This window comes from Natrix helvetica (genome assembly GCF_964273705.1).
Source record: "Natrix helvetica genome assembly, chromosome: Z".
Lineage (NCBI taxonomy): Eukaryota > Metazoa > Chordata > Lepidosauria > Squamata > Natricidae > Natrix > Natrix helvetica.
In genome coordinates, this window is record NC_138554.1 from 63,884,851 (window position 1) to 63,903,619 (window position 18,769).

General features: G+C 41.2%; 1 protein-coding gene across 2 annotated transcripts in view; it reads right to left on the reverse strand.

The window, feature by feature from the left end:
- VWC2 (von Willebrand factor C domain containing 2) overlaps nt 1-12,887 on the reverse strand; it is a 90,447-nt gene extending 77,560 nt beyond the window's left edge. For both annotated transcript variants that reach the window (XM_081931903.1, XM_081931904.1), the window contains exons 1-2: nt 12,737-12,887; nt 9,705-10,498 (exon numbers count right to left, since the gene is read on the reverse strand). In XM_081931903.1, coding sequence (XP_081788029.1) covers nt 9,705-10,427 — 723 coding nt within the window. In that variant the 5' untranslated portion in view covers nt 10,428-10,498; nt 12,737-12,887. The remainder of the gene's footprint in view (nt 1-9,704; nt 10,499-12,736) is intronic.
- Between the last annotated feature and the right edge of the window lie 5,882 nt (nt 12,888-18,769).

Below are 18,769 nucleotides of genomic sequence, written 5' to 3' on the forward strand. Positions count from 1 at the left end.
ATTCTAATAAAACCACTGCTGCTCCTCTTTCCGTTTGATAGTGCTGAGTCCCCCCCCCTCCGTGCACTTATCTTACGGCAGCTTCTCTTCAGTCCCCGCGTCTCCGATCTCGAGTCCTCAGTCCTCCCATGGCACCTCCTCCTCGGCCAATGGCGTGAGGTTTGCCTTTCGGCCAATGGCGTGAGGTTTGCCTTTCGGCCAATGGCGTGAGGTTTGCCTTTCGGCCAATGGCGTGAGGTTTGCCTTTCGGCCAATCAGGAAGCGGGAGGACCCGCTCCCTGATTGGCCAGGAGGAGCATCAGTGTAACAATAGCGAATTTTCATTCGCTATTGTCACACAATGGGCGGGCTTGGTAGGGCGCAATGCTCTGCGCCTCGGCCGCCCACCACAGTGAAATGATTTGAAGTTCCTCGGGCGGCCCGGTGCCGATTGATCCACGGACCGGCACCGGTTCGCAGCCCGGGGGTTGGGGAACAAGGGTATAGAGGCACCCTTATAATTTCTATGCATGTTAATCTTCTTTATTAAATCAGATTTTCCACAAAGTTAGGAATTATAGCAGACAATGAATATGGAAAGAGTAGAATGCTCTTTAAATTTTACCACATAATTCCCTACATAATGAATTAGCGTTTAGAACTTTCATAAATGTAATTGTCAAAAAAATATCCTCATAACTTTCCCCTCTTAAGTTCTATTTTTAGAGTTTGACTTTAGGAGCAGACACTGCTTCTCCAGTGATCATTTATTTGGTTGGAGATCAAAGTAAAAATGCTAAAAAATAGTTTGGGAAGTTACACAAGTAGTCCTTGACTTACATCCATTCATTTGGTGATCAATTAAAATTACAACAGCATTGAAAAAAGTGACATGGCAAGTTTTCATTTCAACTGTGGTAGCATCCTATGATCGAATCATTAAAATTCTGGAACTTGGCAACTGATTTGTATTTATGATGTTTACAGCATCTTGGGTTCATCTGATTACCAGTTCTAATTTCTCCAACTGGCTTCTGACAAGCAAAGTTAGTGGGAAAAGCCGGATTTACTTAGCAGTTGCATGATTCACTTAGCAATTGTACTGATTTGCTTAACAACTATGGCAAAATAGTTTTAAAAGGATGCAACTCACTTAACAACTGTTTGCTTAGCAACAGAAATGTTGGGTTCAATTGTGGTCATAAGTGGAGGACTATCTATGCTACTAGCAACATAAAGGATTGATAGGAACAGCATCATGTAAAATCTTTTAAATCTAAACCACTTATTGTGGCACGCAAAATGCAAAGTTTATCCACATACTAAAAATCTTGATAAAAATCAATCCATTATATTTTTAATCCATACTCAGTAACATAATTTTATTTCACAAAAATGAATTATAGGCTATAGAGTAATAGCAACAGCACTAGAAATAGCACTTACTTATATACCACTTTATAGTGCTCTAGAGCTCTCTCTAAGTGGTTCAGAGTCAACATATTGCCCCCAACAATCTGGGTCCTCATTTTACCAATCTCAGAAGGATGGAAGGTTGAGTCAACTTTGAGCTGCTCAGAATTGAACTCCTGGAGTGAGCAGTGAGTTAGCCCTGCAATGCTGCATTTTAACCACTCCGCCATCACAGCTCATTTAAAAATATGGAACGCTTCACGAATTTGCGTATCATCCTTGCACAGGGGCCATGTATTGCTCCAATGTTAGTATATGTACTGTCTTCCAATAAACTTGGAAGGGACCTGCCAAATGGAGCTTCCCACATGGCACAAACATCCAATGTTTTCATGGCCTGGTTCTGAACTGACATGTTGGTTATTCCTGTCAGCTTGGTGTCATCTGCAAATTTGATGAGTTCCCCTTTTATTCCCTCATCTAAGTCATTTATGAAGATATTGAAGACTACCGGGCCTAAGACTTAGGCTGGTATCCCACTTGTAACTTCCCTCCATGTAGATGTAGCACCATTAAGGACTATTCACTGAGTGTGATTTGTCAGACAGTTACAGAGCCATCTGGTGGTGATGCTCAGTGGTAAGATTCAGCCAGTTTGCAGCGGTTCGGCCGAACCTGTCATTCCCACTCCTGGCTGGCACCACCCCATCCTGCCCATCGGGATTGCCCTTCAGGGTGAGGAGGCTGCAGAGGCATGACTGGGAGCTGGCTGATCAGCTGGGAGGCGGCAATGGATTGGCTATGCCAATCAGCTGGGAGGCTGATCAGTTAGACCTTTAAACTTCTCGAGATCTTTTTTCCCCTGAGAAGTTGGAAGTCTGACTGAATATTTTTTAAACTGGTAGTGGTGGTCTTCTGTTGCCCTGCACACAGGAGAACGGAGCTGGAAAGCAGGTTAGTGAGGGAATGGGGATTGTTCTGGAATGGGGTGGAACTGAGATATGCATTATCATTTTTGGGGTGAAAAGGAGGACTTTGCATGCTCTTTGCTCTGGGGTTGGGTGGAAATGAAGATCTTGCATTGATTGCTTATAAGTAAGAACCAGTAAAAGAGGAATTTGTAGATCAGCATTTTTCAGTCTTGGCAAGTTTAAGATGGGTGAAATTCATGTTGCCTTGGGAATTCTGCTAATTGAAGTCCATGCACCTTAAAGATGCCATTCTCCATGATCCACGGTGGCTCAGCTGAGCCAATCGGTCTGGTGATTGGCCACCCAGGAGATGTGATCTGCCACTAAGGTGGCAAGGTGTCTCTCTGCCCAATGTCCAAGTCTCGGCACCTCGCTCTATAGGGCACTGGAGTGAGTGCTCCCCTGACTGTTGATATGTGCCTTCAGTGGCGATGTTGTCCATCAGGAGGAGAACATTGCGGCCCTCGACAGACCTCTGGAAGTGGAGCCTTCAGTTCGAGCCAGTTTACATTGTGGCGCAGGTCCGTCACTGTCCATTGACCCTGCACCATCTGTGACTCCATCGAGTCCCCAGCCGAACAGGCTCACATTTGTCATGAACTCAGATTTCCCTGAACTCAGACCTTTTGGACAACACAGGAGAGATCCACCATTGAAGGGACAGGCACACCGGAGCCGGTAGTCAAAGGAGGTTGGTGGAGTTGCTCATCTTGTGTCGCTGGTAAGGGAATGAGTGTCCACTGGTTCTTGCCTGGAGGCGTGCCCTGCATGTGAGAACAATCCCGATACATGATATCATTTGTCGAAGCAAACAAGAAAATTCTACTACGGGAATAGTTCTTTTGGAGCGCACCTGCCGAACTGAGGTTTTCAGCTTGTTCTGGCGATCCTGAGAGAGGAACATCATCGCTGTCACGGAGTCGATTTCCACTCCTAGATGCAGAAGTCTTGTAGATGCTGTAAGATGAGTCTTTGCAAAGTTTACTGAGAATCCCAGATGTTGGAGCGTCTGGATCGTTAGTTGAACATCGCAGGACGCCTGCGCAGATGATTGGGCCTGGACCAGGATGTCATCTAAGTAGCATTGAAGCCTCACCAGGATGGAACGTAAGTAAGCTGCCAACGCTGCTAGGACTTTTGTGAAGGGGACGGACGCTAAGCCGAAAGGGAGGGCCCGATACTGGTAATGGGACCCTGCCTGAGAAAATCTGAGAAACCTGCGATGGGCTAGGAGGATTGAGATGTGCAGGTATGCCTCTGTGAGGTCTATGGAGACTAGGTGGTCCCCCCGCCTGATCCCCTGCAGAATAGACCTCAGGGAGGCAATCTTGAACCTCCTGTATACGATGAATGTATTGAGGAGCTTCAAGTCTAGAATTGCCCTCCAAACCCCCGAATTCTTTGGCATGACGAACAGGTTGGAGTAAACCCCTAGCCCCTGTTTCTCCGGTGGTACTGATTTGATTGCCTAAATATCTAATAGGTGGTGAATCGCCAGAGCCATAAGCTTGTGTTTCACTGGGTTTTTGATGTAGAAAACTGCCTGAAGAGATTCAGGGAGAAGGAGAGGAACTCTAGTCTGAGCTCCTCCCTGACCGTGCTGAGAACCCAGGCATTGGTTGTAATGCAGTCCCACCCGCCTATGGGAAGGCTCGGGTTCAAGTCACTTCCCTTTACAGTAAGGGTGGCTGCCTGACCTGCGAAAGGACCGCTTGGGCTGGTTATGGAACCTTTGCCTATCCTGATAGAAAGGTCTGGGATTTTGCCTATCGGGCCTAGGCCGGAAAATAGTTGGTGATAGTCAGGTTCCAGAGCCCGGAAGGTAGGCCTCCTGGAATATGGGGCAGGCTGAGATTCTGAGTGTTTGGTAGTAGTTGGAAGGCTGAGATTCTGAGTAGTTTGGTAGTAGTTTTGGTAGTAGTTTTTCTTATCCTTGTTTTCCACAAGGCCCAGCTGCTTAGGGAGCAGTGGCGAGGTGCCACTTTGATTTATTGTCGGCCTGCCAATTTCAGAGCCACAGAAGGCGTCTTGAGGTTACCAAGGATGTCAGGGCTCTGGACGTGTACTTAACCGAGTCCAGTGTTTCGTCCGTGGAGAAGTGGGTGGCCGCAATAATTTGATTAACATCCTGCAGAAGGCGGGCGTCATCAGAGGGAATTCAGTCCTGCACTTGACATAGCCACAATAAGGTGGTACGGTTAAAAAAGGATGCTGCAGCCAGACTTAATAGCCCATGCCAACGCTTGGAACGCCTTGCGTAGGGTACATTCCGCCCTCTTATCATCAGTCTTAAGCTTGTCTGCAACATCCCCGAAACTAGGGCTGAAGAAGTGGCTAGGGCTGCACCCAGGGCATTTACTGTGGGAACCTGAAGGGCATCGGAAAATTCTTTCTCCATATTGTAAAACCGGTGATCATAGCTGCCAGGATTCGGAAGTGTCCCTGGGCAGGCCCATTGGTTCTTGACAACCACCAGAAAAAGAGGTGGAGCAGGCACCTCCTTCTTTTCTGTTGATGTCTTAGAAACATGATCTTGCCAGGTTCATCCTAAGTTGTGGCAGTGGCCAGAGCAGCGGCTCCAGCGCCCAATTTGGTAGTGAAATGAGCCTTGTTTAAAAGTGACTTAAAGAAGGCAGGGGGGAAAAGCCCTGAAAATGCAGGGGTATCTGGGAAAGGTGTCCCCTCGTCATCTGAGAGCTCAAGGTCTTTATGAACCTCCTCTACCACCAGTGTTATCTTGCTAGTGAGGGAGGCTGGTCTCTGGCCCTCCCGAGGGACCATTGTTTGGCCCAAAGACTGGGCCCTGGTGCCCACCTTTGCCATTCTGGAAACCTGGGTTGGCTGTTTATGTTGCCTCATGCCTGAGGCAATGCCAAGGGAAATGGCTAAAGTCACAATCTTTTGCAAGCTCTCTGGTAGATTATCCAGATCAGTCAGATCCTCATAAGGGTGTGCAGCCTCCTCCTCCACCTCTCTCTGTGGAGCTAGGATAGGCTTAGGTATCAGGTTCCCCATCAAACCCCTGATGGCACTGGGGGAAACAGGTGATGAGGGGGAAACCTCCAGCCTACTATGTCTCCTAGGCCTGACAGGAGATAGTGGAGGTGAAGGTGAAAGGCTGGTTGGTCTGACCAGTGATCTGGACCTGGGAGAAGGGCTGGACCTTTGTGCCTGCGCCTCTCTTTGTCGCTCGGCCCAAGCCACTCTCTTTTCCAGCGCACATTGCTGTGCTGCTCATCCCTAAGAGTCACCCGTGTTGGGCACTGAGAGGCCAAAGCTTTGGCTCTGGTGGCCCTAGTATGGGGCCCAGGGGAAGAATCAGCTATCCCAGGGGAAACCTCTTGGTCTGGGGCCCCAATGTTGGATTCAGGGCTGGGGTCTGCCATCTTCTCTCCCTTGGAAGACACTCACACCTGCTCTCTCTAGCAAAGGCTACGAAGGGTGGCTTGTCTGCAGCCTCTTAGCAAGGCGTGGCTGTCACTTCTCTAGTCACCATGGCGATGCTCCACATGGCCATCTTCCAGTGCCGTCCGGCACCTGCAGCCTCTTCAAACAGCCATCTGACATATGCAGTCGCTTCAAAATGTCCACCCAGCACATGCAGTCGCTCCAAAATGACCACTTGGCATGCTCAGCTGCTCGAAAAGTATCTGGGGTCCCACGGCGAAATGGAGAGCAGCTGCACTGACTGAAAGCTGTTGCGGCATCCGGACTGCCGAACGAGGAGAGCAGGCTACCCGGGAATCAGCTGCTCAAAGCCAGTAACCCTCAGTGCCAGGAATCACCCAGACTTCGCATGGCCAACGGGTCTGGAGCAGAAAGCTGAATCAGCGCTCCAGCGCCCCCAACAGGTGGCAACATAACAGCCCCTTTGAAAGGCCAGCAGCTCTCTGTTTAGAATTTTGAAATAGCCAATTAAGTCAAATCAGAAAAGTTTGCTCAGGAGCTAAATTTAATCGCAGTCACCTCAACCGGACTAAGTGACAAACTGGAGCTACAGAGGAAGAGGCGTGGCTTCAAGATTGATACTCAGCCTCAACCAATCAGGCTGTGATAATAACCCTGCTGTGACCCTTCCCGCGATGCCCTGGAAAATAATATAAAGTAATCTAAATAATCTGAGCATATGCAATTAAAATAAAATTAAAAACTAACAGTAAAGAAACACTTTGGCTCTTTATCTGTTATGATAGCTATCATCCCAAATGAACAAGCCAAGAATCCCCATTTATTCTCTCAAATGCCCTTTATTTTCTCAGATATTCTACATGCAGCATTCCTCCCACACACCAAATTACTCTTTCTCAAACCCAAAGACAATGGGATATTATCCTCAACTTCTGCCCCAGTGAATCTGTTAGTAGTGGAAAAGAAGCTATGAAGAATAGTTGCAAATAATAATATTGGGCACTAACTTTATTTTCTTTTAAACAACACACATATATATTTCTTTATTCAAGATGGTAATTCTAAATTAAAAATCTACTGCTGCTGCTGCACTTTTAAATTCTTACTAACACCAAACAATTAAGTATTGCAGAAGGTTATCTACAGCTGAACATTTATTTAAAAAATAAAATAAATGTCCCATGTGCTAAGGTTCATCTACTGATTAGGTGTATAGAACAATTGTCACATCTATTGGGCAGTTTGAGTTCTCCTAGAACTTGAAAATCTCAAAATATTCAAAGTTAACATGGTAAAAGGTTTCAATTACCCAAATTATGAGCTTTCTAGATAATTATTGAACTTTTTCTTTTTGTTGATTTGAGTTTTTTTCTTGTTTACATTCTTAATGAAAATCTCAGCTAAACTGACAAATTATAATATATATTACTGCCTCCTTAGTGTATGAGTCCAATTTAGAAAATCCTAAGTAAATGGCTGTCCAACCTCCACTTGAACATATCCAGTGAAATGGCGCTCACCATATCCCTCAGTAATTAGTTCCATTGTCAAATTGATCTCAACTGGAATCTGCCTTCCTGTAACTTGACCACTGTTCTCTGTCCTGTACTTTGGGAAAACAGAGAACAGGTTATGGCCATTTTTTGTACTCTTCACTACTTTGAATGCTTTCATACCCACTAACTTTGTCATCTTTTCTCTAGAGAAACAAAACAGCCAGTTTCATCCATCTTTCTTTCTAGGATCTAGTTAAGTCCTCAGAATGAAGATCAATTTTTAAAAGATTTTTATCCTACTCAATTCAAGGTAGATAACACACCACTACTCTTTCCTCTTCTTATTTTCCCCAGAACAATAACCCTGTGAGGTAATTTTGACTGAGAGACTGAGTGTCACCCAACTGATTTCAAAGGTGGGATAACAATTTAGCCACTACACTAAACTGGCTTTATTTATTTGTTTTAATAGATACTTGCTTATATTCCGTGTATTGAAGCCACAATGAATTTTGAGTTAAACTATTCACTGAAAAATTAAGAAGAGCATTAACGGATTCTAGTAGCATCTTTTTTACTTCTTCAATATCACAAGGTTTTGCTTTATTTTTCTTTAACTCCCAACAGCATTCAATTTTAAAACTTTCTAATCAAGTTTGCCATGCTCCTACTGAACATATTCTTCTCATTTCCTATGGAGGGTAATTCATAGTATGCCTGTAATTTCTAAATTAGATAATGCAATCTATAATTCACAAATATGAAAAATGGATGTAAAGAGGGTCTCTTTACTTTCTTAATACTGTCCCAGAAAACTCACACATTTCTTGTTTGCACCTTTGACATTTCATCTGAAAAAAATGTTCGGTTATATTGGATGAATCTAATCTTCACAATACAGGATCAGCTGATTCTTCAGCAATATGTAATTCTGATCTCTTTTAAGGTGAAATACATTGCTGAGGAAAACAGGTTTAAGGTGGTGGTTCAATCCAAGTATCAATTACCAAGCTAGATACACATTTCACCTAAAATAGACTCAATAAAAACAAGATAAGTTGACAACCATTCTACTCAATATTAGCTCAAGATAACCCATCTAGAATTTTTAAAAATCTTCCATTAAGAATTTGTAGACAAAGTATGATAAGTTCTTTTTCTCATTCACTACTATTGCCAAGAATTGTCCAATACAAATACTACTTTTTTGGAATCATCTTTCAAGTTTTTCTTGTCTTTCTTTCTCAGGATTTCTCAGGATTGCTACTCTCTCCCAAGACTATAGCTTTTCACACATAGTACAATGATTAACACCACCCCTTTACATAGACATCAGCTTGCATTCTATTTCCCTATCATGCAAACATATAACTTTCCCCATTCCTCCTCCCTCTATTCCAGAATCTCTCTCCTGAATTCCCTATAGTGTTTTATGCAATCCATCTATTACATGTCTTCCATTCCTTGATTCCATTTCTAACTCTCGTCCTTTCATAATTGCTCCTTTGCTCAGCAGTTCCCCCCCTTGCTGCAATCTACCATTATTGTTCTTGGTTAAAAAATAGGGTTACTGCAGTGTGTGTGTGTGTGTGTGTGTGTGTGTGTGTGTGTGTGTGTGTGAGAGAGAGAGAGAGAGAGAGAGAGAGAGAGAGGGAGAGAGAGAGAGAGAGAGAGAGAGAGAGATCTTAGATGCATGCCCTTTAAGCAACCTATATACAATGCAATTGTCTACAAATAAATTATACTAAATAATGTAATTACCTCAGAACACAGTTTGACCTAAAATATGTTTCTGATTCAGCCCCAAATCAGTCAGTATGCCTGCAAGTATAAGTTATATTTTTTAGGATAATTAAAACACTGTCTCTCTAGAAAGTTTTATCAGCTATAAATGCTGAGTTTGATTATATTTCCGATATTCACTCAGTTTAATGTTAGTATTTTACTACAAATCTCATAGTAAGTATGATACAGATTATAAAAGTCTGCCACCCATTTATGAGGAAAATGATAAAATAAATCAATATAATGTGTTGCCTAAATACATTTTCCCCACAACTCTATTTGTGGAAAATAGTTGTGGATTACCTGTAAAATTTCTAGAATAAGTAAAAAATTCTCCTCCCAGAGCAATATGTTTTAATACTTTTAAAACATATTCTGGTAACATAAGGCACTGATACTACTATGAATGACACATCTAGAATTATGTGACTTCGGAAGTTGATACTGTATAAAATCAAACAAAAGAAACTGATCACAGTCTTCCTTGTTAAATATATTTCAATTAACATTGTAGGTTGTTTTGTAGTACTTAAAATGCAAAAATAGAAAGATGTGATAATAACCTCATAACTGAGAATACACAAGTCAACAGGAAGAACTCATCAACAATGAATGAATAGCCTCTAATTCATCACAATCAGTGTTGCCTTACCATGAATTCTTCCAGTGTCTGGTAGATTTTCCCACGGAAATCACAATAATTTTTATGTTCTTTGCACTGTGGACAGCATTGAGTAGTGTCAACATGAATACAGCGAGGGTGGAGTCTAGGACATTCTGGCTGAATGCACAGTGGGCCTTCTTCAGTACAAAGACAGGGGCATGCAGAGGGTCCTGGAGTAAACTTCTCCCCAATTGCATAAACAAAGCCACTCTCATCCACACAGCCTTTTCCACGGTAGTCTGGATAAACATATTCCTCTGGGGGTTCAGATGTAGTACCAGCAATAATATCTAAGACAGAGAAATCTTCAGCAGCAGGAAGTTCCTCTTCAATATCTTTGATCTGATTATGAGCTTCAAGGTTCCCAAACTTATTATTACTTGTTGCCTGAATACTCAAAATCTGTTTTTGCTTTGTCCAAGATTCTTTATTAGAGTAATTTCTGTTGCCTTTGTTTTTCCAGTCCCTGGTACCTTCTTCTCTTCCATTCATAGTCATTTCATTCATTTTTCCAGGTCCATGATTCTGTCTTTCCTGGACTGATGATTGATATATTTTTTCCTCACTTGTTTTTATCTCCTGCTTGCCTTGAGACTGGGATAGTTTTTGCAATGGTGTAGTAGAATTACACAGAGCAACCATCAGGCAGCATGTCACAAGAAGGGAACTAGAAAGAGCCCCAATTGCCATTGCAGTATTACTGGGCATCATCTAAGGCATCTCAGATGGACAAAACATATTTCATTCAAATCAAAGGATGTCGGCCAGTCAATACACAGTCCCTGGGAAGAGATGAGTTAGGATACTTCAAATAATTCTGCATTTTTATATAGAAAGCAGTATATATAGTTTTTATCCAATATGTGTAAAATGAAAAGCAGGACAAGAAAAACACTGAGACTTGGAGATTTAGTTTCAAATTATAGCCTAACTATGGACCTATTGGTCATTCCTGAATAGACTGATGCTTTTCAACTTGTTTCTCACATGTGAGAGGAGAATAAGGATTTATATCATTTAAATAGCTAACTAAATAACTTTTTAAAAAAGAAGCAGGGTGAGAAATTTGCCCTCATAGTAATTATATATCAATGGGGAAGAAAATCATTATAATGCTTAGATGTCAATACAAAAAAAAATTAAAAAGTATATTAACTGAGGGAAGAAGTTGAAAAGAGGAAGTGATACAATTGTTTCATAATAGTAATAAATTCTAAGAAAGATAATGAATTTACCTTTAAAATATTGGGGTGTGTGGCTGTGTTTCAGAAAGACAGAGAGAGAACTAATCATTTGTCAAGATTATCCAGAACAAAGAAGAATTTAGAACATGCACTATAAATGCATCAATATTTTACATTTCTGCTTGTGCATTGATTTTTGTAAACTCCAAAACATAGATATGAAATGTCATCCCTCTTTCTCCTTCTCGCTCTCTCTTGGTATTCAAATCAATGAGCAAAATAAATATTTGTTTTTATATGTATTTCACCCCACTATTCCTTAGTTTATAAAACATGAAGTCTTTTTTTTTGTAATAACCAATTATCTCAATGGATATTATATATACACACACATACATACATACACACACACACACACACACACACACTCACAAATAATAATTTTAATCAATATTTTCTATACTATATTGCTGAATATGCTATAGATTTTCAGTGGACATCTAAATTAATAAAGATTTTTTTAATCTATAAAACTTCTTTTAGTACAGAAAAATCCTATTGTCTAATGTTCAAAAAAAGGAAGCAAACCTTATTACATATAAACAGATGCTGAGAAAAGGCAAGGGATAATTTTAAATGATCAAATAAATAGTACTACATTTAAGAATGTTATCTTCAATTTCTAGATTTCAGCATTATGTAGCATCATGTACTCAGAAATTAATCCTGTTGTTCAATAAGCTTATACCTAAGCAACAGCAAGCAGAAACAAAACCTTAAAAGCAAAAAAATATTTACTGCAGTGTGAAAACAGTTCCCTATCCTGATGAAGGAAGTTCTAAAGAGTCTTTCTTTTCAACAAGTCTTTCAAACTGAGGTACTCAATTTTTCAAAAGTAAAATGGTATTGAGGAGAGATATCTTAGGAAAATTAGAGGAGCATTCATGAATTTGACTGTAAAATACTTTCCAGAATATGTTATCCATCCTAAATTTTATACCTAAACACTGGAATAATCCATCAGACTTGTTAGGATCATGAAATATTGCAACAATATACATTTAGAAGAGAACACAAGATCATATAAGGCAACCACTTGACTGAAATTATTTATTTATTTAACGTATGGAATATCATACATGGCCTAGCAAAATATATTAATATTTCACTTAGATCAGTATAACACAATATGTATATATGTTAAAAAGATCTATGTTCAAATGCCAATGTCTAGGCCGTTTGCTGAAGTTGGATTTTGCAAGTGCCTGAGGAAATGAGATGTGTTTCTCAAAAGCTTATAGCTTGTAGTAAAATGTTTTATTCTGGAAAGGCTCTAGCAGACTTCTGATTTGTATCTGAGAAGTAGGTACTATATGTTGAATTTCATTAAGATAGAAACAGGACAGAAAATCCAGCAAATAATATAAGTCAAAAGCTCATATGTCTTACTCTCTGTGAAGATTCCCCCCTCCATTTTGTATTCATCTTCATTATAAAGCACAATCGACATGGCATTTTAATTTTTTAAAAAATACCACAAAATACTCATTTCAAAGAAGCTTGGGTGTGAGCAAACAGATAGATCCAAGGATAGGATGGAAAACAATATATATCAGTGCAGTTACACGGATTGTAGCTTAACGTAAAACAACTAAAGGAAATAACTGTCTATGATAGCCTTGCAGCAATAAGCTCCTTTTTGGTTAAGCTTAGTGGTTTGCCTCCATCGCTACACACATACACTGCAACTTTCCCGTTCCCCTTCCCGTCCCCAGTGCAAAAGTTCCCGCTACCACTGGCGCCCCAAAGGACCGGAAGAGCTCTTCCTCTCTTTACCTTCCACTGCATAGCCTTCATTAGGCAGATCCTTTCTTTCTCCCTGTTCCAGACTAGTCAGCCGGTTGCTCCTCGGCTCGGGAAAGCAAGCAACTCGTCTTTTGTCTCCCATCCTCCGTCTAGAAGGGAGAAGACCCGACCGGCGACTGGAGATGCCACTCCCGCCCGCTGCCCGCTTCTCTTCGTTTAAGAAGCGAAGCCTCAACCTCAGTTGCCCGAGCGCAAAGACGGGCTCCTCCCTGACGTTTTCACAGTGCGATCTCCTCGCAGTCACGCTTGCCGCCTCCTTCCTCTATCCGCATAAAAAGCGTAGCCTGAAGCGCGCTTCCCTCCGCTTTGAGTGGCTTCGTCTCTCTCTCGGCTACTTGCCCGACGTCCGGAATTGCTGCCTGCTGCTGAAACGCCATTTGTTGCCCCATGAAAGAATGACCGGCCGGGGTTGCCAGGGGTGAGAGAGTGCTTGCAAAAATGATGCCCGCAACAGGCTTCGAGCTGCAGTAGTTGTTGGGCTGCCTCCTTGTCGCCTGCTCTGGTTCCCGCTTTTATGAAGCGGCGGGAGGAGGCTTATTTCTGGCAGGGGACTGATGGCGATGATGAAATCGTCGTCTAATTTATACAGCGCTTTGCACATTAGACAAGACGACCCGAAGGAAATATGAGAAAAACGGCAGCACGGACAATGGCGTTTCTACTGCTTTTTCAAGAAGGAACATTGGAAACAAGAGGCATCAGTATGAGAAACACGCGTGCCACCTAACCTGCATGCACTGTAACAGTTCAGATGGTATTGTAGGTAAATGCTGCTCCCAGTTCATTCATTTTAAATTATGCTCTCCCTCTCTCTCGCCAACCCAGTCTACCTGATCTCCATTTTTGCGTTTAGTAAAAAGTAGCCAACTACACCCCCACCCCCACCAGCGTTGGGTAGGAAGGTATGTAATGTAATTTCCCTACTTTAACCCCTTCCAATGCACTATGGGAAGAATATGCAAGTACAGGTAGTCCTCGTCTTACGACCACAACTGAACCCAAAATTTATGTTAAGTGAGAGATTTATTATGTAAGTTTGGTCCCATTTTACAGCCTTTCTTGCTTCAGTTGTTAACTGAATCCCTGCCGCTGATAAGTTAGTAACTTGATTGTTAAGTGAATTTGGCTTCCCCATTGACATTGCTTGTCAGAAAGTCGCAAAAGAGGATCACATGACCTTGAGACACAGCAACGTTGTAAATATGAATCAGTTGCCAAGCATAGGAATTTTGATCACATGATCATGGGGATGCCATGATGGTCATGTCACTCTTTTTAGTAATGTTGTAACTTTGAATGGTCACTAAATGAACTGTTGTAAGTTGAAGACTACCTATCCCAGGAGTGTCAAATTGGTGCCCACGGGCTGGATGCATCACGTGCAGGCCACACCCACCCCACAAAACATTGTGATAATTCAAGTGACATGATCAAGTTTGACACCCATCCTTTCCTTTTCCAACCCAATTCTAAGATATGGTATACTTTTCAGGAAATGTTAATGTTGGACCAAAATAGTTAAAATATTACCAAACTTTGCTTAAGTGATCTTATCCTGTTTATACCTACAGCACAAACACTTTCTGGAAATACTATGATGTTGCCTTCATATTTTCATCACTGGTATAAAAGTATCCCAATTGCAAAGGCAGCTTTAAAATGTAAAAATATGTTAGAGTTTAGTGCCTACTACCTTGAAATAAATGACTCCAATGACTAGAAACAGGCAAAGAAAGCAGGGTACAATGAACAATAGGGATGTCAGGTGTCAGCTGATGGGTTCCTTCCAGCTCTAGGATGGAAGGACGGAAGCATTCAGCAGTGGAAAAAGTCTTAAGTGGGGATTCTGCCTCAAGTCACTCTGTATAGGTTAATTGAGTTTAACATTGTTTTGGGCTACATTTCAGTTATACAGTATATAAATGTTTTAACACAAAATTGTGTCTATTAGAGTAGCAATACTTGCCACTTAAGGAATTTCATATGAGACAAATCCATCAGATTTGCAACCTTATTATGCAGATTTGCATAACAATCATGAAAAAAGAGATATCTGCTTCTTGGAAGAAAGACCATTAAAATTCTAAACAAAACATTAAAGTTTAGAATCATCACATTGTTCACAAAGGTCATAGTCTGAATTATAAAATATATCTCCAAAGGTTGATCATTATAAATGCTAAATGAAAGAAGATTGATGCCTTTGAATTGTAGTGCTGGAGAAAATTGTTGAGAGTACCTTGGAACAGCATGAAGTTCAAATCATTCAAGTAAAACTAGAAACTGACTTGAAACACTAATAAGGACACTATGGCTTCAATATTGAGATACCTAATGCAGACTCAAGAGACTAAAGAAGATGACGATGCTTGGAAAAATTATAACTTCTCATCCAATTTGGCCATTCATTTTTTTAGTATATATTATAACTAATCCATCATAGTATCACTTTTATTCAACCAAGAATATTCTAATATATGATAAGGAAGCAGGTTTTTTTTTCATTTTCCTTATTTATACCATCTTCAACTGACAAAATATAGTTGAATAGATAAAAAATGGGATTGAAGTATGATCATCATCAAAATCTTGAATACTTATTTTTCTGAAGAAAGTATGGTAGGGTTCAAATCTTCTCTGAAAATTCCGGTTCCGGCGGCCGACGGCGACGGGCAGCTCCTTGCCCGCTCCAGCTCCCCGGTGGGCTTCCCCACTCCTTGGGGGGCACAGGACACCCCGCAGAGGGGTCCTGCCGGAGGGGCGGCATCACGGAGGACTCCTGCAGCAGCGGCGGCCGGCGGGAGGTCTCTCGCGCGCCCAAGGCACCGGGGAGCAAACTCGGAGGGCGCTTCGCGTTTCTGCGCCTCGCGCCTCGCTACAAGCTGACTGGAAAATGTAACAATAGAAGGAAGCAGCTGCAGTGCGGTGAGGTTGCTTCTCTTTTCATTCCCTACTCTGCACGGAAGAATTACTCAGCTTTTTAAAATCTTAAATTTCGGAGCATTTTGGAGGCGCGGCTGGAGGGAGGGGTTTCCCCCCCCTTGGACAAACGGCGAGGAACAATTCTGCTCTCAGCCCCCGGGGAAGGAGGAGGGGGGAGAGCCAACAAATGAAGCCTCACCCAGGCTAAAATGATTTTCTCTTCAATTTAATTCTACATAGTACTGATGATTTGAGGACTTTTGGAACTTTTAAAACTTTGTTATGCCTCTGTGCCCAAAACTGGCAGGGCAAGATGGCACACTTCCGTTGTCTTTATGAACTGTGAAACCTGACTCCACCTTTAAAATTCAGGCTTCCGGTCTTTGTCTCCGTGTCTCCCAGAGGAATCTCTTGTGGATTGGTATTTTTTAAACTTTCTAGGGGAAATTTTCTATCTATTGCCAGTCTTATTAGAGAGACTCTCTTCTGCCTGGTTCTTCTGCTCCCGAAACTCACCTTGCTACCCTTCTTTTTTAACTGTCTATCTTATATATGGACTGAACTTCTAACGTTATAAATGATGCCACCCAAAAGACCACCTCCTGGAAAACCTGGCTTTGCCACTTCTGCTCCAACATCTGCAACATCCAGTCCAGCCACACAGTCAAAGATAACAGAACTGATGCAACCTAAGACTACAGAGATGGACTTTCAACAAATGCTTCAACAAATTTTACAGGGCCAGGAGGAAATCAAGAAACAGCTAAGGGAAATGAAAGATGAAATTAAAGAAAATCAAGCCCAAATATATAAGAACTCACAAAGACTGAATCTTGTGGAAGGGGGGGTGGAGGAGGTGAGGGGGAGGGTAGAAGCTGTGCAGAAAGGGAACAAAGATCTTGACACCCAACAGATGAAAATAGAATTTGAGAGAATGTCCTATTACCTTAGATTTCAAAATGTTATAGAAGAAGATGGGGAAAACATAAGGGACATCATGACAAACATCCTGGCTGACTACACACACAAAGAAAAACAACAGATGGGGTGGGATATAGACCTGGTTTATAGAGTAAACTCAGCCTATGCTAGAACACACAATGTACCCAGGGAGGTTCACATTAAATTTCTTAGAAAAAGCACAAGAGATGAAATTCTGGGTGTACAAAGCATTGACATACCATGATAGGGAGATAACCATTCTGAAGCAGATCCCTAAGAAGATTAGAGAAAAAAGGAAGAATTATTCGCAATTAGCGAATAAATTATACCAGAAAGGGGTGTGGTTTAGATGGTTGATGCCTGAAGGTATGCTGATATTCTGGGAGGAGACAAGAATCAGAATCAATTCACCCATAGAGGCGCAGGCCTTTATGGAAAAAAACAAACCACACCTAGAAAAAACACGAGACACTACAACGGACATACAGGACACGGGAGGGGCCAGAGCTCTGCCAGTGGAGGGAGAAGGGGCAATAGCAAGAAAACTCAGATCACAAAAATAAACAAGAAAATCATATTATTATAAACTGACCGAAAGTGATAATGGAATTATATCTGGATTTTATACTGTAATGTCTAATCTGATTGAAAATAGTAATAGAACTAACATGCTGATTGTAACCAATTATATACCAATGCATTACATATAAATGTATATTATGAGTATGGAGGGAGGGGCGCCTACCACACTTTGCAACTGCCAAAATTTGTATACCTGTCCATTTACCCTTTTCCCTATAAATGTTGAAAAACCAATAAAAATTTTATTAAAAAAAAAAATCTTCTCTGAAAATACCAATATACAACTTGTAATCCCTTTCCAAGTAAATAGAGCCTCCATATATGGGCAGCAAAACTGCTAGGCTCTACTTCTTTATGGTCATCTATTGTAGTCAGAATATGAGAGAGCTAATCATAATAGGAGGAAAGATGTGTTTGTATGAGTTTTGAAGCAACCATTATACCATGTTGCTTTAAAGTTTGAATCTCTCTTAATTACTAGCTTTGCAAATTTCCCTTTTTGTCCTACTTCTGTGTTCACATATACATTTCTGTGAGCCAATGTATTTTCTGCTGACACTAAAAAGGCATTAACTACCCTATATTTTGTTTGCTGCTTTGCGAATCATTTTTCAAAAAATAATATACAAATATGAAGAGATCTTTAATTATGCAAACAGTTTTATCCCCTTGGATGAACACACATTATATGACTGAAATTAATTTTAGGCACTCTAGTGAAAAAACTAGAATTCATTAAAAATAATCATATGCAGTTGCATCTTCCTATGTTAAATGAAAATGTCACATATGTAAGTTTAAGAAAACTGACATTCAGAGAAAACTGGTATCTGGAAACATTTTAGCTTATATGACTGACCAATAGAGGCCAGTATGTACTGTGAAATCTGAATGAAAAGGGGTCTTATAAACACCAAAGACAAAATAAAAATAAAAATGTGGATTGATTACCTAAGTTAGGAAATAAAATTTTGTGCAGTCCAAACTTACTTTGTTTGTCCCAGATACAATGGAATTTATCTATACAATTTTGGTATGTTTGTTAGATTGCTCAATGCTACAGGGTTTGAGCTACAAAAATCCATCCATCACGTGGCAGCAAGAAAACAATCTCAGTGTTCTCTTTTGCTTGTTCCTCAGATTCTTGTATTTTGATCGTTTTAGTTTTAGTTAGTCAATATATAAATTCTCTATGTTACAGTTGCAAACTTGCAAACACAAAGAGGCAGTCTACATATTTTCCAAAGCACCAGAAGGCAAGACAAGAAACAATGAATGGAAACCAAACCAGGAGAGAAGCAACCCAGAACTAAGGAAAAATTTCCTAACCAGTGGAATGTCTTGCCTTCAGAAGTTGTGGATACTCCATCACTGGAGGCTTTTAAAGAAGAGATTGGAGAGACACTTGCCTGGAATGGTATAGGACAGTGATGGCGAACCTATGGCACGCGTGCCACAAGTGGCACGCGGAGCCATTTGTCAGGGCACGCGAGGCGCTGCCCTGTCAGCTGGCCAGCGCGCATGTGTGTGCTGGCCAGCTGAGTTCACCTTTTTAAA